This window comes from Nannospalax galili, unplaced genomic scaffold (genome assembly GCF_000622305.1).
Source record: "Nannospalax galili isolate Female #2095 unplaced genomic scaffold, S.galili_v1.0 scaffold622, whole genome shotgun sequence".
Taxonomy (NCBI): Eukaryota; Metazoa; Chordata; class Mammalia; order Rodentia; family Spalacidae; genus Nannospalax; species Nannospalax galili.
The window spans coordinates 429,604-450,982 of record NW_008348570.1 but is presented as its reverse complement, the minus strand read 5'-3'; the positions used below and the strand labels follow the sequence as shown (position 1 = coordinate 450,982).

The 21,379-nt window shown below is 36.9% G+C and overlaps 1 protein-coding gene across 6 annotated transcripts in view; it reads left to right on the top strand.

Moving 5' to 3' along the window:
- The window catches only part of Map4k3 (mitogen-activated protein kinase kinase kinase kinase 3), a 199,541-nt gene that overhangs the window by 151,771 nt on the left and 26,391 nt on the right, over window positions 1-21,379 (top strand). For 5 of the 6 annotated variants that reach the window (XR_003851487.1, XM_008845504.3, XM_029569571.1 and 2 more), the window contains 8 exons: window positions 3,875-3,933; window positions 9,916-9,954; window positions 10,176-10,229; window positions 13,270-13,312; window positions 15,335-15,494; window positions 16,586-16,698; window positions 17,363-17,404; window positions 19,329-19,413. Coding sequence is in view for 5 of the 6 variants with exons in the window: in XM_008845504.3 (XP_008843726.1) it covers window positions 3,875-3,933; window positions 9,916-9,954; window positions 10,176-10,229; window positions 13,270-13,312; window positions 15,335-15,494; window positions 16,586-16,698; window positions 17,363-17,404; window positions 19,329-19,413 (595 nt within the window). In the remaining variant the exon portion in view is untranslated. Of the gene's footprint in view, window positions 1-3,874; window positions 3,934-5,804; window positions 5,838-9,915; window positions 9,955-10,175; window positions 10,230-13,269; window positions 13,313-15,334; window positions 15,495-16,585; window positions 16,699-17,362; window positions 17,405-19,328; window positions 19,414-21,379 lie in introns of all 6 variants that reach the window. The other variant, XM_008845505.2, reaches the window with a different exon arrangement.

The following is a 21,379-nucleotide window of genomic DNA, read 5'->3' as shown; positions in this document are numbered from 1 at the left end:
TGCCTGCATTACTAAAACTCACTAAAAGCAATAATTGAATAGTAAAACTTTTGTCTATAGTCATAAAAATGAACTTATCTGCTCTATAAAACAATATCTTTAGATTAAAAGATTGTATTTCAAATCACACCAGATGTTATAATATGCCTAATTTTACTATTTTTTGAAAGTACACTGAAAGTTAGTAACACATAAAATATTTTGGTTTTCGGGGTCTTTTTGCTTTTCGGAGTTTTTTGGGGGTTGTTTTGTTTGCTTTTGTTTGCTTTTTGAGACAGGATTTCTGTGTAGCTAGGCTGGCTTAAACTCATGATCCACCTCCAACTGTTAGAATTGCACATATGCACCACCATGCCCAACTAAAATACTATGTTAATTATTAGGGAAGACTATTAAGTGTGACATATAATCACTGCCATGAAAAATAGCCCAACCAGCTGCTGGTGATCTTTCTAACTCGCAGTATGGAAGACATGTCCTGCTGCAGCCCTCACTCAGTCTGCTTTGGTCAGCTGGGATCCTGCATTGTCAGTGTTGCAACCCCACCTGCTTCTCTGACTTTTGAAGACCTTGGATTCACTTCTACTTTATTTCTGTACATCATCGTACATCATCTTCCACATTAAAAAATATTTCACTAGCAACAATATTTCTTTCTCTCTCTCTGTTTGGTTTTGAGTTTCGTTTCATTTCATTTGGTTTGGTTTGGTTTGGTTTTTTCAGACAGGTCTCCCAGTATCCCCAGCTGCCTGGAACTAACACAAGATCCACCAGACTCTGCCTCCTGAGTGCTTGGATTAAAGACATGTGCTTCCATGACCAGCTATTTTCTCATTTTTTAATGAGGAAAAAAAATTCTCTCCTCTTTTTCTTGGTTAACACATACTTTTTAAGTGTGTTTATATATTGACTTTCTGCTGTTTTCTCATCTGGAATACTGTAGTCTCCTAAGGTGATTTAAGAAAAAAAGAACTACAGTTCTTGATTTTCTTGAGCCAGACATGGTGGTACATACCTTTAAATCCCAGCACTGGGAGACAGAGGCTGGCGGATCTGAGAGATTGCGACCAGCCTGGTCCACTACGTATCATGTTCTAATCCAGCAGCTGGAAGAACAGGGAGACCCTGTCTCAAAAACAAGCAATAACAAAAAAGATTTTCTTGATCATAAATGTCTTCCTTTTCCAGTGTTAAATGGTGTTGTCCTTTTTTAAGTTCTTTCTCACACTGTTCACACTATTTTCTTAGAATTGCCATCGTAGTTTAAAAGTACTCCCCCATCTGTTTAATTGAGCCACAGAAATTTGAACTTTTTTCGCCCACAAAGCTCAGGATAACTGTCTTGAACTGTTTTTGAGCTTCCAGGTTGAGTCTCTCCTGGGTTATTGCATGTTTTTAGTTCCTATTGTTAATGATTTGTGTAATTAAGCATTAGCATTTATTAATAAGTTCGTGCCTAATTAATGCTTTTGTCTTCATTTTGATTCTTGCATGCTCAAGTGTATTCTGATTTCGCTTAACCGGGATAGCCAATTGATGCCGTCATCTTGGTTATTTTGAGTGCTTTCTAAGCATAATTTTAGTAGCATTTTTCTAATGTGGAATAGCTTTCAGATCCTTTTTAAAAATTATCGATGGCGGGGCACGTGTTTACCACAGTGCAGATGGATGTCAGAGGACGCTCTGCGGGAATTGGGTCTCTACTTCCTGCATGTGAGTTCCAGGGATTGAACTTGCATGCTCAGGCTTGGCAGCAAGCTCCTTTACCTGCTGAGACACCTTGCTGGCTGCACTTTGCTTTTGATCTATGGTTGCTGTAGCATAGCTTGATTTCAGGAAAAGAAAATATTACTAAAGAATTAGCCTCTCTCAATTTTAGCTTTCCTGGTTGGACTTAAGACATGGCATGTTCACTCCTCAGACTTGGCTGTGGCTACAACTTATATGTTCTGTTGGCCTGAATGCTATTCTGTATATGAGTCTGTGTTCAATTTTCTGTTAAGATATTCCTTTAGTTATTTTAGATACTTCTCTTTACCTTCAATACACTCCTGACATCAGTTGATTTTCACTTTTTGATCATTATCTTCAACTCGCTGTTGTCATCGCTCACATGAATGGAACATTCCTGCCTAACAGAAGCCCAGTCCACTCTACATAAATTATGTTTTTGGAAGCTGTTTTATAATTACAATTTTGAGAGATTATTTTGGCTAAAGATGTTATTGATCTAGTGTAGTGGGCTCACTTATCTATACCTAATGACAACAAAGTTGAACTTAGAAGTATGTCCATAGAGATTAGTACTTTACTGAATACCAAAGCTTAGTGTATGTAAAATCATAACCGCTTAAATTGTGCAGTAAAATAATTGTATGGCAGTCTTACGATATCAGTGGTTTGGTCCCATTAAGGTAAGTCCTTTTGGGACTCAGTTAAGAGTATTTGCTGCTCTTGCAGAGGAGCCAGGTTCAGTTCCCAGCACCCACAAGGTGGTTCACAACCATCTACCTGTAACTCTAGTTCCAAGGGATCTGATGCCTTCTTCTGGTCTCCACAGATACCAAGCACGCACATGGTACACATTCATACATCCAGGCAAAACACATACACATGAAATAAAAATAAATCTTTTTTTTAAGATACATCATTATAAATTAAAGAGAACAACTATCCTTTTTTATTCTAATTTCCTGTGATACTAGTATGACAGTCTACTAACCTTTTTTGTTTATAATGTGTTAGCTTTGCTGTCATTAGTAAGAACATTTATTATGTGCATGACTGAACACAAATACTGAAGAGGACAAAACGTCAATCTTGTCTAAGTCAAGATTTTGGTTTTGACCTATTCCTCTGTGTTTGAGAAGTTCATACCATGGCAGACTTGTAGACAGATTAAAATGTAGTGTAGGTGCTTGAGATCTGTGTGGTGACCCAAGAGACATGGAACAGACTACAGACATCTGACCTTGGGAGATTGTTCCACGTTGACTTCCATTAAGCTGTGATCATGCATCTGACGTTGTCTTGTAAACTACAAAAAAAAAAAGATGCTGTATTGTATTCTAATAAAAATAAAATTCATTTAAATTGTTAGTGTTCTTAATAAATTAAAATAGTGCTTGAAATATGGTGCCTTACTTTTAAAGAGGAGAAAAGGCAACTTCATCCTTTCCATGGTTGTTGAGTACATTTTTCTCAAGGTGTTGGAGTGGAGCACATGTTGATTTTTTTGAATTTTAATTCCCAGCTCTTTACAGTTCTCAGCATTCAGCAGAAATGTTTAAATAATCCAAGAACTCTTTGTGTCCATCTGAAATTTTGCCATTTGATCCTTTAAAATCTTAAAACTCCTTCAGTGCAGGTTCCAGTCTTATACACGTTCACCAGCAAACCACTTTAAAATAGTACCCAGCTTTCTGTCTTTAAAATATTAACTTACTGTATGAAACAATAGACATATGTGAATATGTACATATACATGGCCACTTCAGACACAATGACAAAGTCAGAGATTTTTGTTGCTTTTTCTCTGTTCATTTTTTGCTTCATTGTAGCTTAACAGTACTTTATTTAAGCTTTTTTCCTTTCTTCAAACTAATCTTTACAAATATTAATTATAGTTACAATATCAACAAATGAAACTTGTGGCTATCATTTGAACAAATTCCCAGAAAAATACTTAAATAATAAAAATCAGGACTTCAAACTTCCATCTTATATTGTTGAACATCCTGCCATGCCTTCTTTTTAAAAGTATATAGCAATACAGATTTATTTGGGCTTGTAGTTTTTCTTTTAAAAATATTTTAATGTATAGTGATTGTGATATAAAACTGTTATACTAAACATTTTATTTTTACACCATTAGGATCTACAATTAGAATATGGACAAGGACACCAAAGTAGTTACTTTTTAGGTGGAAACAAGTAAGTAAAGTTCTTTTAAAATTTAAATTCAAAACAGGTTGTCTTTAACATTATATTTAATGTTTAAGGTAGTAAGTTGTATTGAACTGGTAGATATGTTTTATAATATGCCTTTAACTTTTTCCATAGTTTCTCTGTTTACCACCTATAGTTTATAATTGTTGTAATGGGGAGAATCAACTTAAGCATTTTATAGTAACTTGGTTTGTTGCTCTTACTTGTTATAGAAAATCAAGAATACTCCAACTAAAATGAATATATGTTTCAGCAATTGATTTCTTTCTAAAGTTGACCTGTTTACACTCTACAAATCTTGTTCTGGTACATCTCCCAAGTATGTTGACCTCTGAAAACAGCTGGAATTATCCATACTACGTAGAAGTTGTATCTTGACTTTTAGCTATGTTAGTCTTTAAAAATAAAAATGTATAGTAATAAAAATAAGTATGAATTGTTAAAGGTACCATTTTCATGCAAGAAATAAATTGGACAGTTAGTCAGTGCCTGCTCTATACTAGGCACCATCTAGGCTGTAAGAGCACAGTGCTCATGAGGTAGTTTACAAACTAAGTTTGCCATACACCGTAGTTAATAAGCCAAGAGTCAAGATTCTGCCTTTCCCTAGATTCTCACTTCCTCAGTTCATTGATTAATTATCTTTGTATAAATCAATTTATAAGGAAATGTTTAAATTGCCAAAACATTCTGTCAATGTGTAGCTACTTAAATAATCAGAACAACTTAATTTCAAAATGGTGTTTCAGTAATTGTAGAGAGCTAAAATACATTTTAAGTTAAGCATATAATATATAACCCATATTTTAAGTTAAGCAGTTTAGAATAATGCTGTATGGCGAATACCTCAGTTTAAAGATTAATACTGCAAATCATCTTTGTCTCCTTTTTTCCAATTAATGTTTCTTATTATTTGAGAATTGTATGCGTGCATATAATGTGTTTTGATCAAATCCACCCCTATTTTTTCCCCATCCCCCACCACTGTTCCCTCCTAATGTCATGTGTTCTCTCTCTCTTTTTTTCAACCCACTGAATCCACTTGGTGCTCCCTATATGTGTCCGGGTATAGGACCATGTACTGGAGCATGGGTAGCCTCTCAGGGTCCACATCCTGGAAAAAAAAATAAATAAACTGACTTTCTCTCCCTCAGTAGCCATCATCTGCCCAAGGCTCCTCAGCCAGGGGTGAGACTTCTGGAGACCTTTCTCTTTTTTTAATAAATATACTGAACATTTTATTTTTTTTACTTAAATACACTTTTTCCAGTACGGAGGAGAAAGGGCTTTGAATGACAAGCTAAGGAGTATGTTAGTTTTGTTTAATCTAATTTCAATTAAATATGTAGAATTTGTTGTCATTTATAATAACTACCTTCATTAGCCTTGTTAATAGTAAAAAAGATAGAGTACTGGCCTCTATCTTTCTTTAAATGGAAAACAAGTTTAAAATTTCCTTGCTAGAAAATGCTATTTTACCTAAATAGTAACTATCTGCTATTTGTAATTTGTCCTGGTTTTAGTGACGTAAAGAATAGTTTGTGTCACAGATCAAAAGTTTTGATTTTCTTTTTATTTTCTCTAAAAATGATGCCATTGGTTTTAAGGACCTAGTTACAACCAAATTTTGATGCATTTTAAGAGACTGAATAATTTTGAGACAATGTTTCATTTACCTTTCATTAAAAATTAATTCGCTTGCAAAATCAAAATAATATGCCCCTAAATGTTTTTCCAGATTTTTTAATTCCCATTGTCTGATTTCTGATTTTTAGCATATATAGTTACTTTGACTAGGTAAAATATTAATAATTTGCCCAACCTTCATTTTTTGATGAATTGGATCCCTGCTTAAGGAACTGTATTATATATAACGAATCATTGGCAAGGTAGGTTGGCCAACAGTCTGAGTTCTGGCTGTGTTTGTGTGTAGGTGTATACATACATGTGACATGAGCATGGATGTAGCACTTCTCCTATGTATTGATATGTCTGCTTTACTCTTGTGATTAGGCAAATGCTTTGTCACAGGACTTCCTGCTTTCTCCATAGGTGATCAGGCAGACAGATTTATTTCCACTGATGGGTTTCTCCCCATTCCAGATCATGCAGGAACTGTCAAGTCAGATTTATTACCTAGGAACTTTGCTTTCTGTAACAGAAGGCATATTTTAATATAGACTAGACTGGTACCTTTTCTTTTGAATTCTAGTATCACTGGGGTCAGCTCTTCTGACTTTTTTTAATCAAAGAAGTTATTTTTAAAAGAAAATTAAATCATATCTGATTTTGCTTTTAGCATAGAACAAAGTTCTAAAGATAATGTCTTTGAATAAATGGTAATGAAAAGAGTTGAATTATGTTCCTGGCACAGTTGAATGCACTAGCAAATGCCACACTCAGCCAGATTTGTCTCTTCCTGTGAACACTTGACTTTGAGAAATCTATTCCCACTAGCTCTTGTAAAATGGTACTTGCCTCCTAGAGTGCTAAGGGGGAAATAATCATTATGAAGTGTTAGTACATGTGGGTCCTACTAAGTGCTTATTAATTGCCTTTAAGTATAAGTGGTTACTTGGTAAATAATTTTTGTTTTAGGAAACGAATAGGTACATAAAACTAATCTTCAGTTTTAGAGAAATAGGAAGTTTCTTGCTTTGAAACATAGTCAGTGAAGTACAAACATAGATTGTTTTGAGGCAGCCCAGCAATTGTGAAAGATTTCAGTAACCTACAGCATGACTCCCTTAGCTAAGTCAGATATGCTAAGTACTTGGTGGTCTTAGACTTCTCCCATAGCAGTTTTTCCACCTGGTCAGTTAAATCTGTATTCGAACATTATTATAGCTTAAACATTGTCATCAAATTTTTTATCACTTCAGATATAGTAATTCAATTCAGGTAGCAACAGTTCCATAATAGAAGAATAGAAAGAGACTGTTGAATGGTAGCATTGTTTCTTGTGCAGCACAAAATCTTGGTGAATAAATCAGTACCACATTTTCTCCAAATATAATACTTACTATAAATGGCTCTTTCAACAAATGGAGCCAGGCTCCATCCTTTTATAAAGCCACCAAAGTCCTGCTTCTCCTGATATGTAGTAAGATGCTTACAAATAAATGAATAAAAACTATACTATTAGAGAATATCCACTAAGATTCTCTTTTCAAAAATAGATTGTTGGGACTGGGGATGTAGCTCAGTTGGTAGATTGCTTGCCTAGCACCTACAAAGCCCCTCGGTTCAATTTCCAGCACTTAAAAAAAAAAAAATGAATGTAGTGGCACACACCTGTTACTCCAGCCCTCAAGGCAGAACAGGAAGTTCAAGGTCATCCTCAGCTAAGTAGTGAGTTTGAGACTAGCCTGGGCAACATGTGACCCTGTCTCAAGAAAAAAAAACAAAATGAGCAAACAATACAAAAAAAAAAAAAAAAAGCCAGTAGAATGCTATAAAAATCCCATTGGGTATGATAACAGAAAGAAAAACTAACTATAAATTACCTTCCTAATTAGTTTCTATTGGAGAAATGCCTCTGAAAATATTGCCATGTATCTTTCATTTGTTTTTGACAGAGTGTCACTATATAGCCCAGGCTGGTCTCAAACCTGTGATCCTCCTGCCTGAGCCTCCCGAGTGCTGGGATTGCAGGCATTTACTGCCATGCCTGGCTTTTTCTTATCTTTTCAGATGATATGAAAGCCCACCTGTCCTAGAGTTTAATTTGGCAGAGTGATTTAAAGCCCCACTTCTCAGATTTTTGACCTCAAGATCCCTTTGCAATGTTAAGAAGTTTTGAGGACTTTCTGCTGCTAATACAGCATTCATAGTATTAGAAGTTAAACTAAAGAATTTTTAAAATATTTAATTTGTTTTAAAATAATAATATACATTCATCCTAAATAAAATACTTGTCTCATACAATTTTTTTAAAGTTATCATGCCTTCCTTACATCACTGCTGATTGCTCTCACAGGAGACCTAGAGACAACAAATAATTACAGCACGAATCAGTGCAGTACAGTGAGCTGCTGAAGCTATTAACCAATAGTATTCTGATGAAAATAGCTTTTTTTTTTCACCAGTGAAGTAATAAGAAAAATGACGTTTTCTTTTTCTTTTTTTTTTTTTCTTTTTTTGGCCTATTTCCTTCACTCTTCCTTCCCAGAAGATAGCAGAATTCTCACATCTGCTACTTCATTTAATCTGTTATATTACATACCATATAGTTTCTAGAAAACTGCAGTATAGAATCACAGAGAAATGCAAGTAGAAAAAGTAGTATGAGCCGAGTGTGGTGGCGCACACCTTTGATCTCAGTGCTCGGGAAGCAGAGGCAGGCCTGGTCTACGTAGCAAGTTCCAGGCCAGCTGTAGTACAGGAAAACCCTGTCTCAAAAAGACCGAAAAAAAAAAAGTATTATGAAAATAGTTTGATTTTGTAGACCCTCCTACAGAAGACTAGGAGGCCTCCAGGATGCTACAGCTTGCTAACTTAAGGAGGTATTTCTTGGTCAGTACTAATAAAGAAAGTACTAATCTAATGTTAGCAGTGTCTAAAATCACTTTTTTTAAGTGTCTTACCTATATTCCTCTCCCATTTCTTGAAACATTTTATGTGCTAATGTAATTCCTATTTTACATAGAAAGAAACTGGAGTGAGTCAGTTTAAATCAAAGTGACTTTTCCAAAGCCTTGTGGCCTGTAGAGGTAGCGGCAGTCTTCAGATTCAGGCAGTCTTTGCTTTAAAACCTGCACCCATTTTGCCTTACTGCCCCTAGCCAGAAGCTCCTTCTTAAAGTTGGTCCTGGAGAGCCTTGTGGTTAACAGAATATTTGATTGTGCTGCCTCAGTTTTTCTTTCTAAAGGCTATGGTACCTGAAATTAGTTTATAGTTTTTCTGTGTGATTTACTATTCTAGATTCATAACTTTTGTCATTTCAAAAACAGATTATTTATTATTAATCTGACCCAATTAAAATATTAAAGACAGTTCTATAAATTATCTGTAGTAGATAGATAACCATGCTTTTCAGTTTCTCTGGTAATTTTAAGGACAGTTTTTCCCTATATATATTAGGAGAGAAAATGTTTCAAAAATAATACCTTCCAAGTTTGAGGAAGAGTAAAGTTCCTCTTGAGTTAGCTTTATCCTACTCATTTCAAAGGAACTTCAAGGTTTGGGGGTTTTTAGGCTTAAAGAGTGTAGTGCAGGAGGCATCTTCCGAACTTTACAATGAGAAAAGTCACAGAACTTCCGAAGTGCCCCAAGTTTTCTCTGACGTTCCTAAAAATTAAAGTTGTTTTTATAATGTGCCTAATGGTAAAAATCCTCACGCCTGGTCTGACACAGGCTTAGTCTCCCAAAAGTGTAAATGTGTTTGCCAGTGCACCACTGGAGAACAGTCCACAGGTAAGTGAGTGCCTTGTGAAAGCAGAGTACTGCTACATTCATGTGTTCACATCACATGCGTGCATGCTTCTGCAGAGAGCCAGTGTGCTGAGTTCCATTTGCAGGATTGCCTGAGAGCATGATTCTTCCAAAGTGTGTCACCCTCCTCGTGTTGAGAAAGAAAATACAATTTCAGGTGTCAGGCCTAACATTCCAGGTAGAATGTGAGTCCTGGAAACTCCTGGCCCTGACCCTGCAATTACTGCTTTGTCAGTACTGTTGTGGCATTTCATGGTGAATTGTGTTCTGTTTGAGTCAGTATTTTCAGTTAACATTAGGATTTACTTTTTGTTCACTTAGGATACATATATAAAGACATCAGCAATCAAAACTAGATATCTCATTCAAGCATAGCTTGGTGTCTTATGATACAAAAGTGATTGTGGTGAATTTTCAATAAATAGTAAAAAAAGTAAGTTATTCAGAAAATTAATGACTAAGGTTAAAGTAATAAAATATATATACTTACTATTCCTTTGATTATTCATACTGCTTTTTGTTTCTGTGTTTTAGGAGTCTTCTAAAGTCTGTTGAAGAAGAATTACATCAGCGGTAATTTTAACTTTTAATTAAACTTGAAGTATGTCATAGTTAAAGCATTTCCCTCTTTTCTGTCATGTGTTATTGTTTCTATTTAATTCTCAGTCTATCCTATAAAGATACAGGAATAAAATTCTGCCCTTCAGTAGGCCCTCCTGCATTTCGTTTCCTACAGTTTCTTAGATGTTCTGGTAAAGTCCGTTTAATAATGATAGCATTATCCTTTTTCTCAGAGGACATGTGGCACATTTAGAAGATGATGAGGGGGATGATGATGAATCTAAACAGTAAGTTCTGTTTCTCTTTGGCATAAAGAAAAGATGCCATTTGGCCTCTTCATGATTCTAGCGGCTTGATACTAATAGTAATTTTTAATATGCTGAATAGTACAGTGCCTTATTTTTTTCTATTCCAGTTGTATTAATCAGCTTTGGGTTGTGACAAAAATGCTTTATACTGATTGGGTTAAACAACAGAAACTTAATTTTCCTGATTCTAGAGGGAAGTTCAGGCTAGGAAGTTCAGGATCTTGGTGCTGACTAACTTGGTTTCTGATGTTAGTCTCCATCTGGTTGTCTGTCTGTTCACCTGCCCCTGAATTTGTTTTTTTGAGACAGGCGGGGGAGGCGGGGGGCTGTCTCAGGTAACCCAGGCTGGCCTAGAACTTGCTGTGTAGCTGAGTGTATTAGTTACTTTTCTGTTGCTGTGATAAAACACCATGGCCGAGGCAACTTATAGAAGAGTTTATTAGGCTTACAGTTCCAGCGAGATGAGAGTCCATCATGTTAGGGAAGGATGTCTGTCAAGAGGCAGCCAGAGCAGAATGCCGAGCACTCACATCTTCAAGCAGGCACAGGAATCAGAGATCGAGAAACTGAAAATGGGAAGTGGCCGTGAACTCTCAGAGCTCACCCCCAGCATGGCCACACCTACTAAAGGTTCCATGACCCTCCCAAAATAGCACCACCAAATGGGACCAAGTAAGTGTTCAGATACTTGGAGCCTATGGAGGACATTCTCATTCATACCACCACACTGAGAATGACCTTGAACTGATCTCCTTCCTGCTTCCATCTCCAGAGGCTTGACAGTGTCTTCACATGGCCTTTCCTTGATGTGTATGCAGTAGGACAAAGAAAAATCTCTGTTCCTTTTAATGCTGTGGCCTCATTTAACCTTAATTTCTTCCTAAAAGCCCTATCTTCAAGTACAGACACATTAAGAATTCACATGTCATCCTGTGAGTTTGGAAAGATACAATTCAGTCTGTAATACTAGTTGAAAACATAGACTTTGAGGAGAAAAAAAAATGACAAAGACAATTTTTTTTTTTGTAGTTTAGTCAGTTTATTAGTCATTTCTCTCATCACTGTGCCTAGATACCTGACAGAAGCAGCTTAAGGGAGGAGAGCTGTGTTGTGGCTCACAGTTTCAGAGGTATAGTCTGTCACAGTGGGGCAGGCATGGTGGCTAAAGCGGCTTGGTTCCATGGCAGTGGAAGCTTGCAGCTGTGGATTTTCACGTGGTACCAACCAGAAAGAAGACATGGGACTGGAAGGAGGGCCTACTCATAACCCTCAAGGCCTGCCCTTAGCAGCCTTCATCAGCCTGGCACCATGCCCCAAAGATTGTATAACCTCCCCAGACAGTGCTCAGCTGGGGATCAAGAGCTCAAAACTTGAGCCTGTTGGGGAAGTGTCTTAGTTTGTTTGTCCATTGCTGTGACAAAATACTCTGACCAGTATCAACATGGGGAGGAAAGGGTTTATTTCAGCTTACATCTCCCAGGTCACAGTTCATTAGGGAGCCCACGGTAGAAACTCAGGGCAGGGACCTGGACGCAGGAGCTAGAGCATAGGCCATGGAGGAACTCTGCTTACTGTCTTGCTTTCCTGGCCCCTGCTCAGCCTGCTTTCTTATACAACACAGGCCCACCTGCCCAGGGGTGGCACCACCCACAGTGGGCTGGGCCCTCCCACATCACTCAACAATCAGGAAGGTGCCCCATGGACATGGCCACAGGCCAGTCCAATTAAGGAAATTCCTCAATTGAGGCTCCCTCAACCCAGGTGTGTCAAGTTGACACTAAAACTATCCAGCACAGGAACATTTCACTCTGAAACTGTATCAGTCAGTAATTGGTAGCTGCTGTAATTATTACCTGTTGTTACAAAAAGTACTAGTGCTTGATTAAATTTCATCTGATGTGTTTCAAATAAATAAATACTTTGTCTATAAATGTGTTTTTAAAGGGGGAACAATTTTATGGATGCATAAATGTTTATAGTTTAGCCCTTTTACTTGGTTGGGGAGGGCTTTTTGTTTTGTTTGGGGTTTGTTTTTTTTGACAAAGAAAATGCACTTTTAACAGTAGGTGATAGCACCAGTCTGACATCACTAGACCAACAGCCACAGAATTACTCTGACCTTGGATCAGGTCACCTTTCCTCTTTGGACTTCAGTGTCCTCATCTGAAAAGTTTTGTGCTCTGTCATCTTTTAATACCTTGTTTCTAAAACTGATCCTGAGTTATAATAAATCTTAGCTTTATTCAAATTCTGCCTGTCATTTCATGGAATACATGCATCTCCATCAAAGATCCTTCATATCTAATAGCAATGAAAAATGAAACTTACAGTGTAATGGCTAGTGTTATCAGCTTGACAGAATCTCACATCCCCTGTACTCCTGTAGTGGATTATCTTGGCTTGGTTCATCGATAGAGAAAGACCCCTCTTAACTGTGGGCAGGACCATTCCCTGGGCAGAGCACCCTGGATCTTCTGCAGTGAAAAGAACAAGCTGAGCACCAGCCTGCATTTATGCTGCTTTAAACTGTGGTATGGTGTGACCAGCTCCTCCAAGCTCATGCCGCCTTGAATTCCCTGCCATGATAAACTGCATCCTTGAACTGTGAGCCAGAATAAACCCTTTGTCCCTTAGGTTGCATTGGTCGGTATTTTGTCATGGCAACAGAAGAGAAATTGTGTGCTCTGTTTTGTATCATTTTTTTCTAACCTAACTACTGCTTATATTCTTATTTACCTCTTAATTAAATAAACTGGAATTGTAGCAATCTTTTCCAGTTTTAATTACATGTCAGCATTTGAAACCCAGAAGATGTAACACATCTACCCACATACTCCTGAATACCTCATTCAACAGACCTTGAACATTTCACAAAATATTTTGGGAAAAAAACCTCATAAACCCAGAAAATAGCATTTGTGTTTGAAAGCTTTTCTTCTTTGTCTTTGAAAAATAATTGTTTTGTAATAATTCATTTGTCACATGCAGAGCCCTGATTCTTTACTTTCTCTGTTTTTAGTTCAACCATGAAAGCTAAAGTCCCGCCACCCTTGCCGCCAAAGGTAGACCTATTACTCTCCCATGTGAGCGCCGTGTTGCTCTTCTACTTCAGTGCTGTGCTGGTAGTCACTCCAGCTGATTCTTACTTACTATCCACAAAGACAGAATATGAAGTCAGTAATTAATAGCTAAGAACATGGTACAGTTTTGTCTTTCTTCTTAAAAATACTCAGTTTTCTGCCACATGTGGTGACACATGCCTTTAATCCCAGTACTCAGGAGGCAGAGGCAGGCAGATCTCTGTGAGTTCAAGGCCAGCCTGGTCTACACAGTGAGTTCCAGGCCAGCTGGGGCTACAGGGAGACCAAGTTTCAAAAAACAAAAAAAACCAAAAAAAATGTTTTCCCATTTATTACTCATTTAAGTAAATTTGAAAATGATTAATAGATTAGTGTTATTTCATGTAGGATAGAAAACATTTTTTAAATAAGATTTTTCTTCCTTAAAACCTACAGATTCCTGATAATTTGCCATCACAGACATTTAATTTTGAGGAAATAATCATAGATTAAAATACAAAACAGGACAGTAACTTTTTGTTGTTGTTGTTTTCTTTTTGAGATGGTCTCCCTGTAGCCACAGCCAGGACAGCAACTTTAAAAAAAGAAAAAAAATTAATGGGAGTAGCCCTTTTTATTCCCCTGCCAAAAAGGGCGATTGAACCTAGGGCCCTCATGCTCGTTAGGCAAGCACTCTACCTATTGCCAAACAAAGTCAGCATGAAATAAGATAATCCCAACTTACAGATTTTTTAATGTATCTATAGGGTTTTTTTAATATTTCTTTATTACTTTTATGTATATGACTGTATTGCATGTATGTGAGTGCACCCATGCTGTGCAATACCGCAGAGGGGAGAAGAGGGCTTCGGATTCCCCTGGAACTGGAGTTAAGGACGGTCCATAGCCGCCATGTGGGTCCTAGGAATCAAACCTGGGTCCTCTGCAAGAGCAGTCAAGTGCTCTTAACCGCTGAGCCATCTCTCCAGCCCCTCTCCTCATTTTTAAGGATAAAATGAGTTAATATAGGTAATATAGTAAGATAAGCTTATTTTATAAAAGTATATGCATAGAATATTTTAGCTACAAAATGAGTTCTTTTATAGTTTGAGAGTTAGAACCTTACCAGTCAAAGCATCTAGTATTTTGTTTTCATTTTATTGAGAAAATCTTAACTCACACAAATAAATGATGCTGTGTTTGCTTGTTAATTTTCTTTGGTAGGAGTATAGAGACCTGAATTTCAAGGAAATAAAGACTGAACTTTCTTCCTAATAAGGGGCATACTTTGAAGAATTTATAAATTCTGCAAACCTTTAGCTATGGTTTCTCAGCCATCCTATATTACTGTGCTGGTATTCTTCAATATACGGCATTTTAATTAGTATCTTCTGTTGTCCCTAATCTGAAAGATTAATTTAAACTTTAACATAAACTCACTGAGCTACCCAAGAGACAATTTAGATTGAACTTCATAAGGAACTGCATTTTGAGTAGCTTTAGTACTTTAAAAGAAAGATTTATTTAAATGGGAATATAATCAGGAAGACCATAATATTGTTACTTGGGAAGGCTTATGAGAAACTAGTAAAAGTGAGAGAAATCTAATACATATCCCCCTTTCCATAGCTGCAAAACCTAAGTAACATCTTTTTTTTATTTTATTTTTATTTTATATGTGTGAATGTAATGCCTGCATGTAAGTGTACCTATGCAAAGCCTATGGAGGTATCCAGATTCTCCTGGAACTTGAGTTATGAATGGTTGTTAGCCACCGTGTAGGTACCTAGGAATTGAACCCAGGTCCTCTGCAAGAACAGCCAGTGCTCTTAACCTCTGAGCCATCTCTCCAGCCCCTTAAGTAACACATTTTAATATTTGTTAGGATACTTTTTAAATAATATATTAAGGTTGCCTAAATCTTAAAGAGCCTTGAAACTCATCTAGTAAACACAGTTTGAATAATATTTAACGTCAGGGAGTAATTTTATGTTTAATGACTGATTTCCTTTTCTGTTATTTCAGCCTAAGTCTATCTTCATACCCCAGGAGACTCATTCTTCTGAGGATGGTAATCAAGGAACAGTCAAGCGATGTCCCTCATCAGGGAGCCCAGCAAAGCCATCCCAAGTCCCACCTAGACCTCCTCCTCCCAGATTACCCCCACAGAAGCCTGCTGCTTTAGGTAAGGGTGGAGGACGAAGTCAGATCTGTTACCAGGTGTTTGTTCTAGATGGAGAAAAGTGAAGGGTATCTTTCAAGAGATAGTTTGAAATACCTTTGTGGGAGGAAAGATTGAGAGCAGTGACTGTTGAAGGTGCTTTCTGCTTGTTGCTTCCTGGTTCGGGGTGTTTTCAGCAGCAGGATTTCTTGTGACCCAGCCTGGGGCATTTACTCTCTCTATATATATATTATTATTTTAATGTGTGTGTGTGTTAATGTGTATGAATGTTTGCCTGCAAGTGTGTATGTACCATGTGCATGCCTGGTGCCTATAAGAAGAGGCAGAGATAAAAATTGGTTCCTCTGAAACCAGAATTACAAAGCAATTGTGAGCTTCCATGTAGACACTGGAACTGAACCTGGGTCCTTTACGAGAGCAGCCAATACTCTTAACAGATGAGACACAACCCCAACCCTTTGTGTCTTATTTCGTATTAGTATTCCCACTTTAGGACACTGGTCATTGCCTAGTTTGTCATTTAGTTGTAGTGTATAACCAATGGAAATCAAGTTTTGACAAACAAGGAAACATGGTTTAGTTATAGGCTACTTTCATTTTAGAAAAGATAAAGGTGCTTTCTTTAACTCTCATTTAATCACTTTTACAAAAATGATTGTCATTATTTGCTAGGTATTGCCTGTGAATAAACACTAGAAGGTGTTAACACTGTAAAGTTTCTCTATATTATCCAAAAGAATGTTTTTTAAAAAGAGCTGCTAACATTTCTTGATAACTAATATAAGGTGAATTGTCCCTTTCTTGAGTAGTTAGGAATTTAGTATTTGATTTTTGTCTTTTTAATGAAAATAAATGTGTGTTCAGGTACAAGCCAAATTTAAATTTACCTAATATGCCAGAAATAGAGGTTTAAGTAGAAGAAAATAGGTAAGACTTCTTCAGGACTAAATATTTGGATTGCATGGTTTTAAATGAAGGAAGGATAATCCTGTCTCAGAGCTCTTATTTTTTCTTTCCTGTTTGGTAATTTTCTTAATGAAATTTTTCATAAAAATTAGTCCTTTCTCAATATATTTAAACATACCTTATTGAAGGAAATGGAGTGGGCTCCTTCCAGCTCAATGGTGAGCGAGATGGATCACTGTATCAGCAACAGAGTGAACATAGGGGCACGAACCTGTCAAGAAAAGAGAAGAAAGATGTACCAGTAAGTGTCAGTGTCTGTACCTCAACTTGTTTCCCTGTTTCCTATATAGTAAGCTCCCCACTTACAGGAACTGAAACTATAGCAGTTGTATTTTGTATAAATACTACATTGATATTTTAGTGTATTTATTTTAGTGATTATTTTATTTAAATCTTAAAAGTACCTTTGCTATAGTAAAAGTGAATAACTTCCTTATTTAAATTCAGATTAGTTTTTATTTAGCATATCATAAATTATGATCTTCTTTATGTAATTAACACTTTCATGGTGATTATTCACCAGAAGAACTACTAATTATTCCCATTGATGAGAATTGATTGTTTGAAATCTTTTTTACAGGGATGGGGATGGGTGGCAGAATGTTTGCCTAGCATAGGAGAGGCCCTGGGTTTGATCTTTCCAGCACTGCAAAATATAATAAAGCCCAGACATTTAAGTAAATGTATAAATATATATACAAATATTTACCTCGAGAAAAGATGTGTACCTAACTGGTTGGCGGAGGGCAGTAAGTAGATGTGGAAGGATTATAGGAAAATTAAAAATACTTGTTTTCTTATATGGAATGATGTATTTATTTTATTCAAATGAATATTTGGAATACAGTATTCTTGTGTCAAGTACCGGCAAAAAAATTCCAGTTGTACATGTGTTTTTCTTTTAGAAGCCCATTAGTAATGGTCTTCCCCCAACACCTAAAGTGCATGTAAGTACCAAATAGCAAGTAACTTACTTTTCAAACTAAACACAATGACAATAATTGTTTCAATGTATATCTTTGGTTATATATTTTATCCTGTTCTTTTTAGCCTTCATTATTATTGAAAAAATCTATAAGATTGTTAATTTGAGTATTATTTGATTTTATGTGGAGAATATATTTTCAAAATAAAATTATGATCTATTATCCATTTTAAAGCTCCCTGATTCCAAAATTATTTATTTGCAGCTATTTTTTTTTAAAGAAATGTGAGAAAGCCACATGGATATTCTAGGTAGTACAGAATTAAATAGGACATTTTTTTCTTTGCATCTGTGTATGTGGGTGATTGTGTGTATAGTTGCATGTGTACATGTATGTGACTATGTAGAGACCAGAGATCAACTATGAATGCAGATCCTCCATTCTCTTCCAACTTGTTTTTTGAGGAAAAAAAAATCTCTTGCTGGGCATCTGGAGGCAGAGGCAGGTGGATCTCTGTGAGTTCAAGGCCACCTGAGGGCTAAAACCCTGTCTCCAAAAAAAAAAAAAAAGAGAAAGGCTCTCTTCCTGGCCTGGGGCTGATTAGGCTGGCTGGCCTTGTGAGCCCCAGGGATTTGCCTGTGTTCTCCTCAGACCTGTAAGCTGGAGCCATCACACACAGCTTTTTTTTCAATATTAAAAACATATTTTTTTTTTTACATTTATTATGGGTGTGGGTGTGTCTGTGTACACACATGTGGAACTCAGAGGACACCTTGTGGAAGTCAGTTCTTTCCTTCCACCATGTGGGATCCAGGGATCAGGCTTGGAGACCTTCACCTTTAACTGCTGAGTCATCTTACCTGCCCTCAGACTCTGTGTGTGTGTGTGTGTGTGTGTGTGTGTGTGTGTTTCTTCAGGTTGTTGTTTTCTTTTTAATTTTGTTGGGACTGGAGAGATGGTTCAGTGGTTAAGAGAACTGGTTGCTCTTGCAGAGGACCCAGGTTCAGTTCTAGCACATATAAGGTGGCTGACAACCATCCATAACTCCAGTTCCAGGGGATCCTTCACCCTCTTCTGACCTCCGAGGGCATCAAACAACATGGGTGCAATTACACACATGCACATAAGATAAAAATGATTTTTTAAATTTTTATTAATTCCTTCAGCATTTCATACAGTGTATTTTAATCATACTCACCCCCTCCCCCAACTCCTCCCAGATCTACCTCCACCTCACCTCCCTATCCACCCAACTTCATGTTTTTTTGTTGTTTTTTAGTTGTTTTTTTTTTCTCATCTAGTCCAGTTTGTGCTGCCCAAATACTCTTGGGTGTGGAGCCTGCTTTGGAGTGGGAAACATCTGCCAGGGGCTACAAAAGAAAGCTGACTGTTCCTCTCCCAGTAGATATCAAATGCCAATAGCTCATTAAAGAGGCTATGTATTTTGAGTTTGAAGCATATTTATGGGTTTTAGATTAACCACACTATTCACTTTATAATATGAATTCAGTGATTACTACCATTTTTGCCATGAAACCAAACTAGAGCTGTTCTTTGTAGGGATTATTATTCCTTCTTACCTAAGAATATTATGTTGATATTTGACAGAACTCTTAAAAGCAATTTATTATACAGAATTGGTCATTGGTACTGACTGATTTAGTTGTGAAGGAAGAGGAAAAAAAATATGTGACAGGATTTTGTTTTTTCCAGTGTAATTGTTGTTGTACCTGGAATAACATCAAAACATTTTCTGTGATCATTCAGAAAAAGAATCCTCGATTTCAAAAGTTAGATGGGTGACTGATTTGATGCGCTTATCTCTATAAACTTGAAGGTGGTCTTAATTTCAGTGTGCCCTCTGGTCTCCCATATTAAAACATGATTTTATGTATATCAGGCCCATTTGTCACTGCTTTCTATTGATGATTCCTTTTTTCTCCAGATGGGAGCATGTTTTTCAAAAGTTTTTAATGGGTGTCCCTTGAAAATTCACTGTGCAACATCATGGATAAACCCAGACACAAGAGGTAGGATCGTTTTATCTGTTTTTCTTTCTAATTGTTTTTCACCTGGAGCTATGAAAGCATTTCATTCATTCATTCTTTCTTTTTTTTTTGGCTTTTTGAGACAGGGTCTCCCAGTAGCCCCAGCTGGCCTGGAACTTACTATGTAGACCAGGCTGGCCTTGAACTCACAGAGATCCACCTACCTGCCTCTGCCTGACAAGTGCTGGGATTAAGGACATATGCCACCACGCCCAGCTATGGAAGCATTTCATTTGACTCATTTTCTTAATATCCCTCTGAAAAAAAAGAGTTTTGCTGTTTTGTAATTTCAAGATAAATGTTTCTCTGTACTGTTACCAGAGTTTGAGGTGGCATGTAGCGTGTTTCAGTTGCCTGGTAGTCACAGTGTCAGTATGCTACCCTTATTTCCTGCAGAAATGTTTGTTTTGTGACTGTCCAGTGGTTTGGTATGTTTATTTTCACAGAGCCAGTACTGAAGATCCAGGGTCTAGTGACCATTTTGGAGGACCTCTAAATTTTAAAAAGGCCCTAATCTGAATAATTAGGAACTAAGTAAAGACTCAGTGTTCTTGTTGGCTGTCTCAACATCTATCTGCTTAGCTCTATGAAATGCCCATAGAGAGCGTTATCTGTGAATGCTCTCATATGAATGTATGTAAGAATATACATGTGCATTCTTTCAAAAAATCCAAGATAAGTATTTTTATTTCACAGAGAAACTGATACCTAGAAAGATTCACTATATCACAAGCAATTGATGGCAGAATACTCACTTTAAACCCACGTCTGCCTGACCACAGATCTCATGCCAACACCAGTCCTAAAAGCTGGACAGTGTAGGAATTCTCTTGACATTCTGAGTTGTTCTGAGTTGTTCTTAGCATACTTAACCTCAGCCTGGAGAAGATCATGGTATATTCCTTTTAATATCTTATAAACAGATTAGGCAGAACATTGGTTAAGGTTCTATTGTTTTCTAGAAAGTAGTGAGTAACCTAGCATGTAGATACCTGTCTTAGTTAATGTTTTTTATAACTTTTTTTTTTTTTCGTCTTTTTGAGACAGGGTCTCCCTGTAGCCCCAGCTGACCTGGAACTCGCTGTGTAGACCAGGCTGACCTCCATCTCAGAGATCTGCTTGCCTCTGCCTCCTGGGTGCTGGGACTAAAGACATGTACCACCACACCCAGCTTATAACTTTTTATGTATTTATTTTTATTTTATTGTATGAGTATATTCCCTACCCGTGTCGTGCAATGCCCATGGAGGCCAGAAAAGGGCATTGGATCCCCTGGAACTGGAGTTATGGACTGTTGTTAGCTACCATGTGGGTGATGGGAACCAAAACCAGCTTCTCATCAAGAACAGCTAGTGCTCTTAACTGCCAAGCCATCCCTCTAGTCCCCTTAATTAACTTTTTAATAGACAGAAATCAGGCTCTATGTTTTTGTTTTGTTTTATACAAAGTCTTCAACCTTCAACCTTCAGCCTTCAACCCAGACAGGTGCCAAGGATCCAAGTGCAACCGATTGTTACTAGTAATAATCAGATACATACAGATTAGAGATGCATGTGCCAACATCTCAGTAGCAAAAACAATAAGTCTTTCTAAAAGGAACAATATATTCTAAAATGAAATGGAGATCTTTTTTAAAGGTTAAAAACTCATTCAATTTTATGTCTTACAGGGCTTATACTGAGTTCAATATTGTATAACTGTATTAATTCAACTGTGAACCTAGAAACTTGCAGCCACTTGTAAAAGAGATGTACTCTTGCTCTGGAGTGTGTTACTGAATATGTTAAAGCTGTAGTGAAATGCGTCTTCTAATCATGTAGTTATTAAAAAAAATTTTTAAAAAGTGATTAAAAAACATAATAATTCTTCAAAGCATAAAAAATTGCTCCTTAATAATTAGTAGATGTGAAAAACATTACCATTGAAATCTACCTGGCGACTTTATATC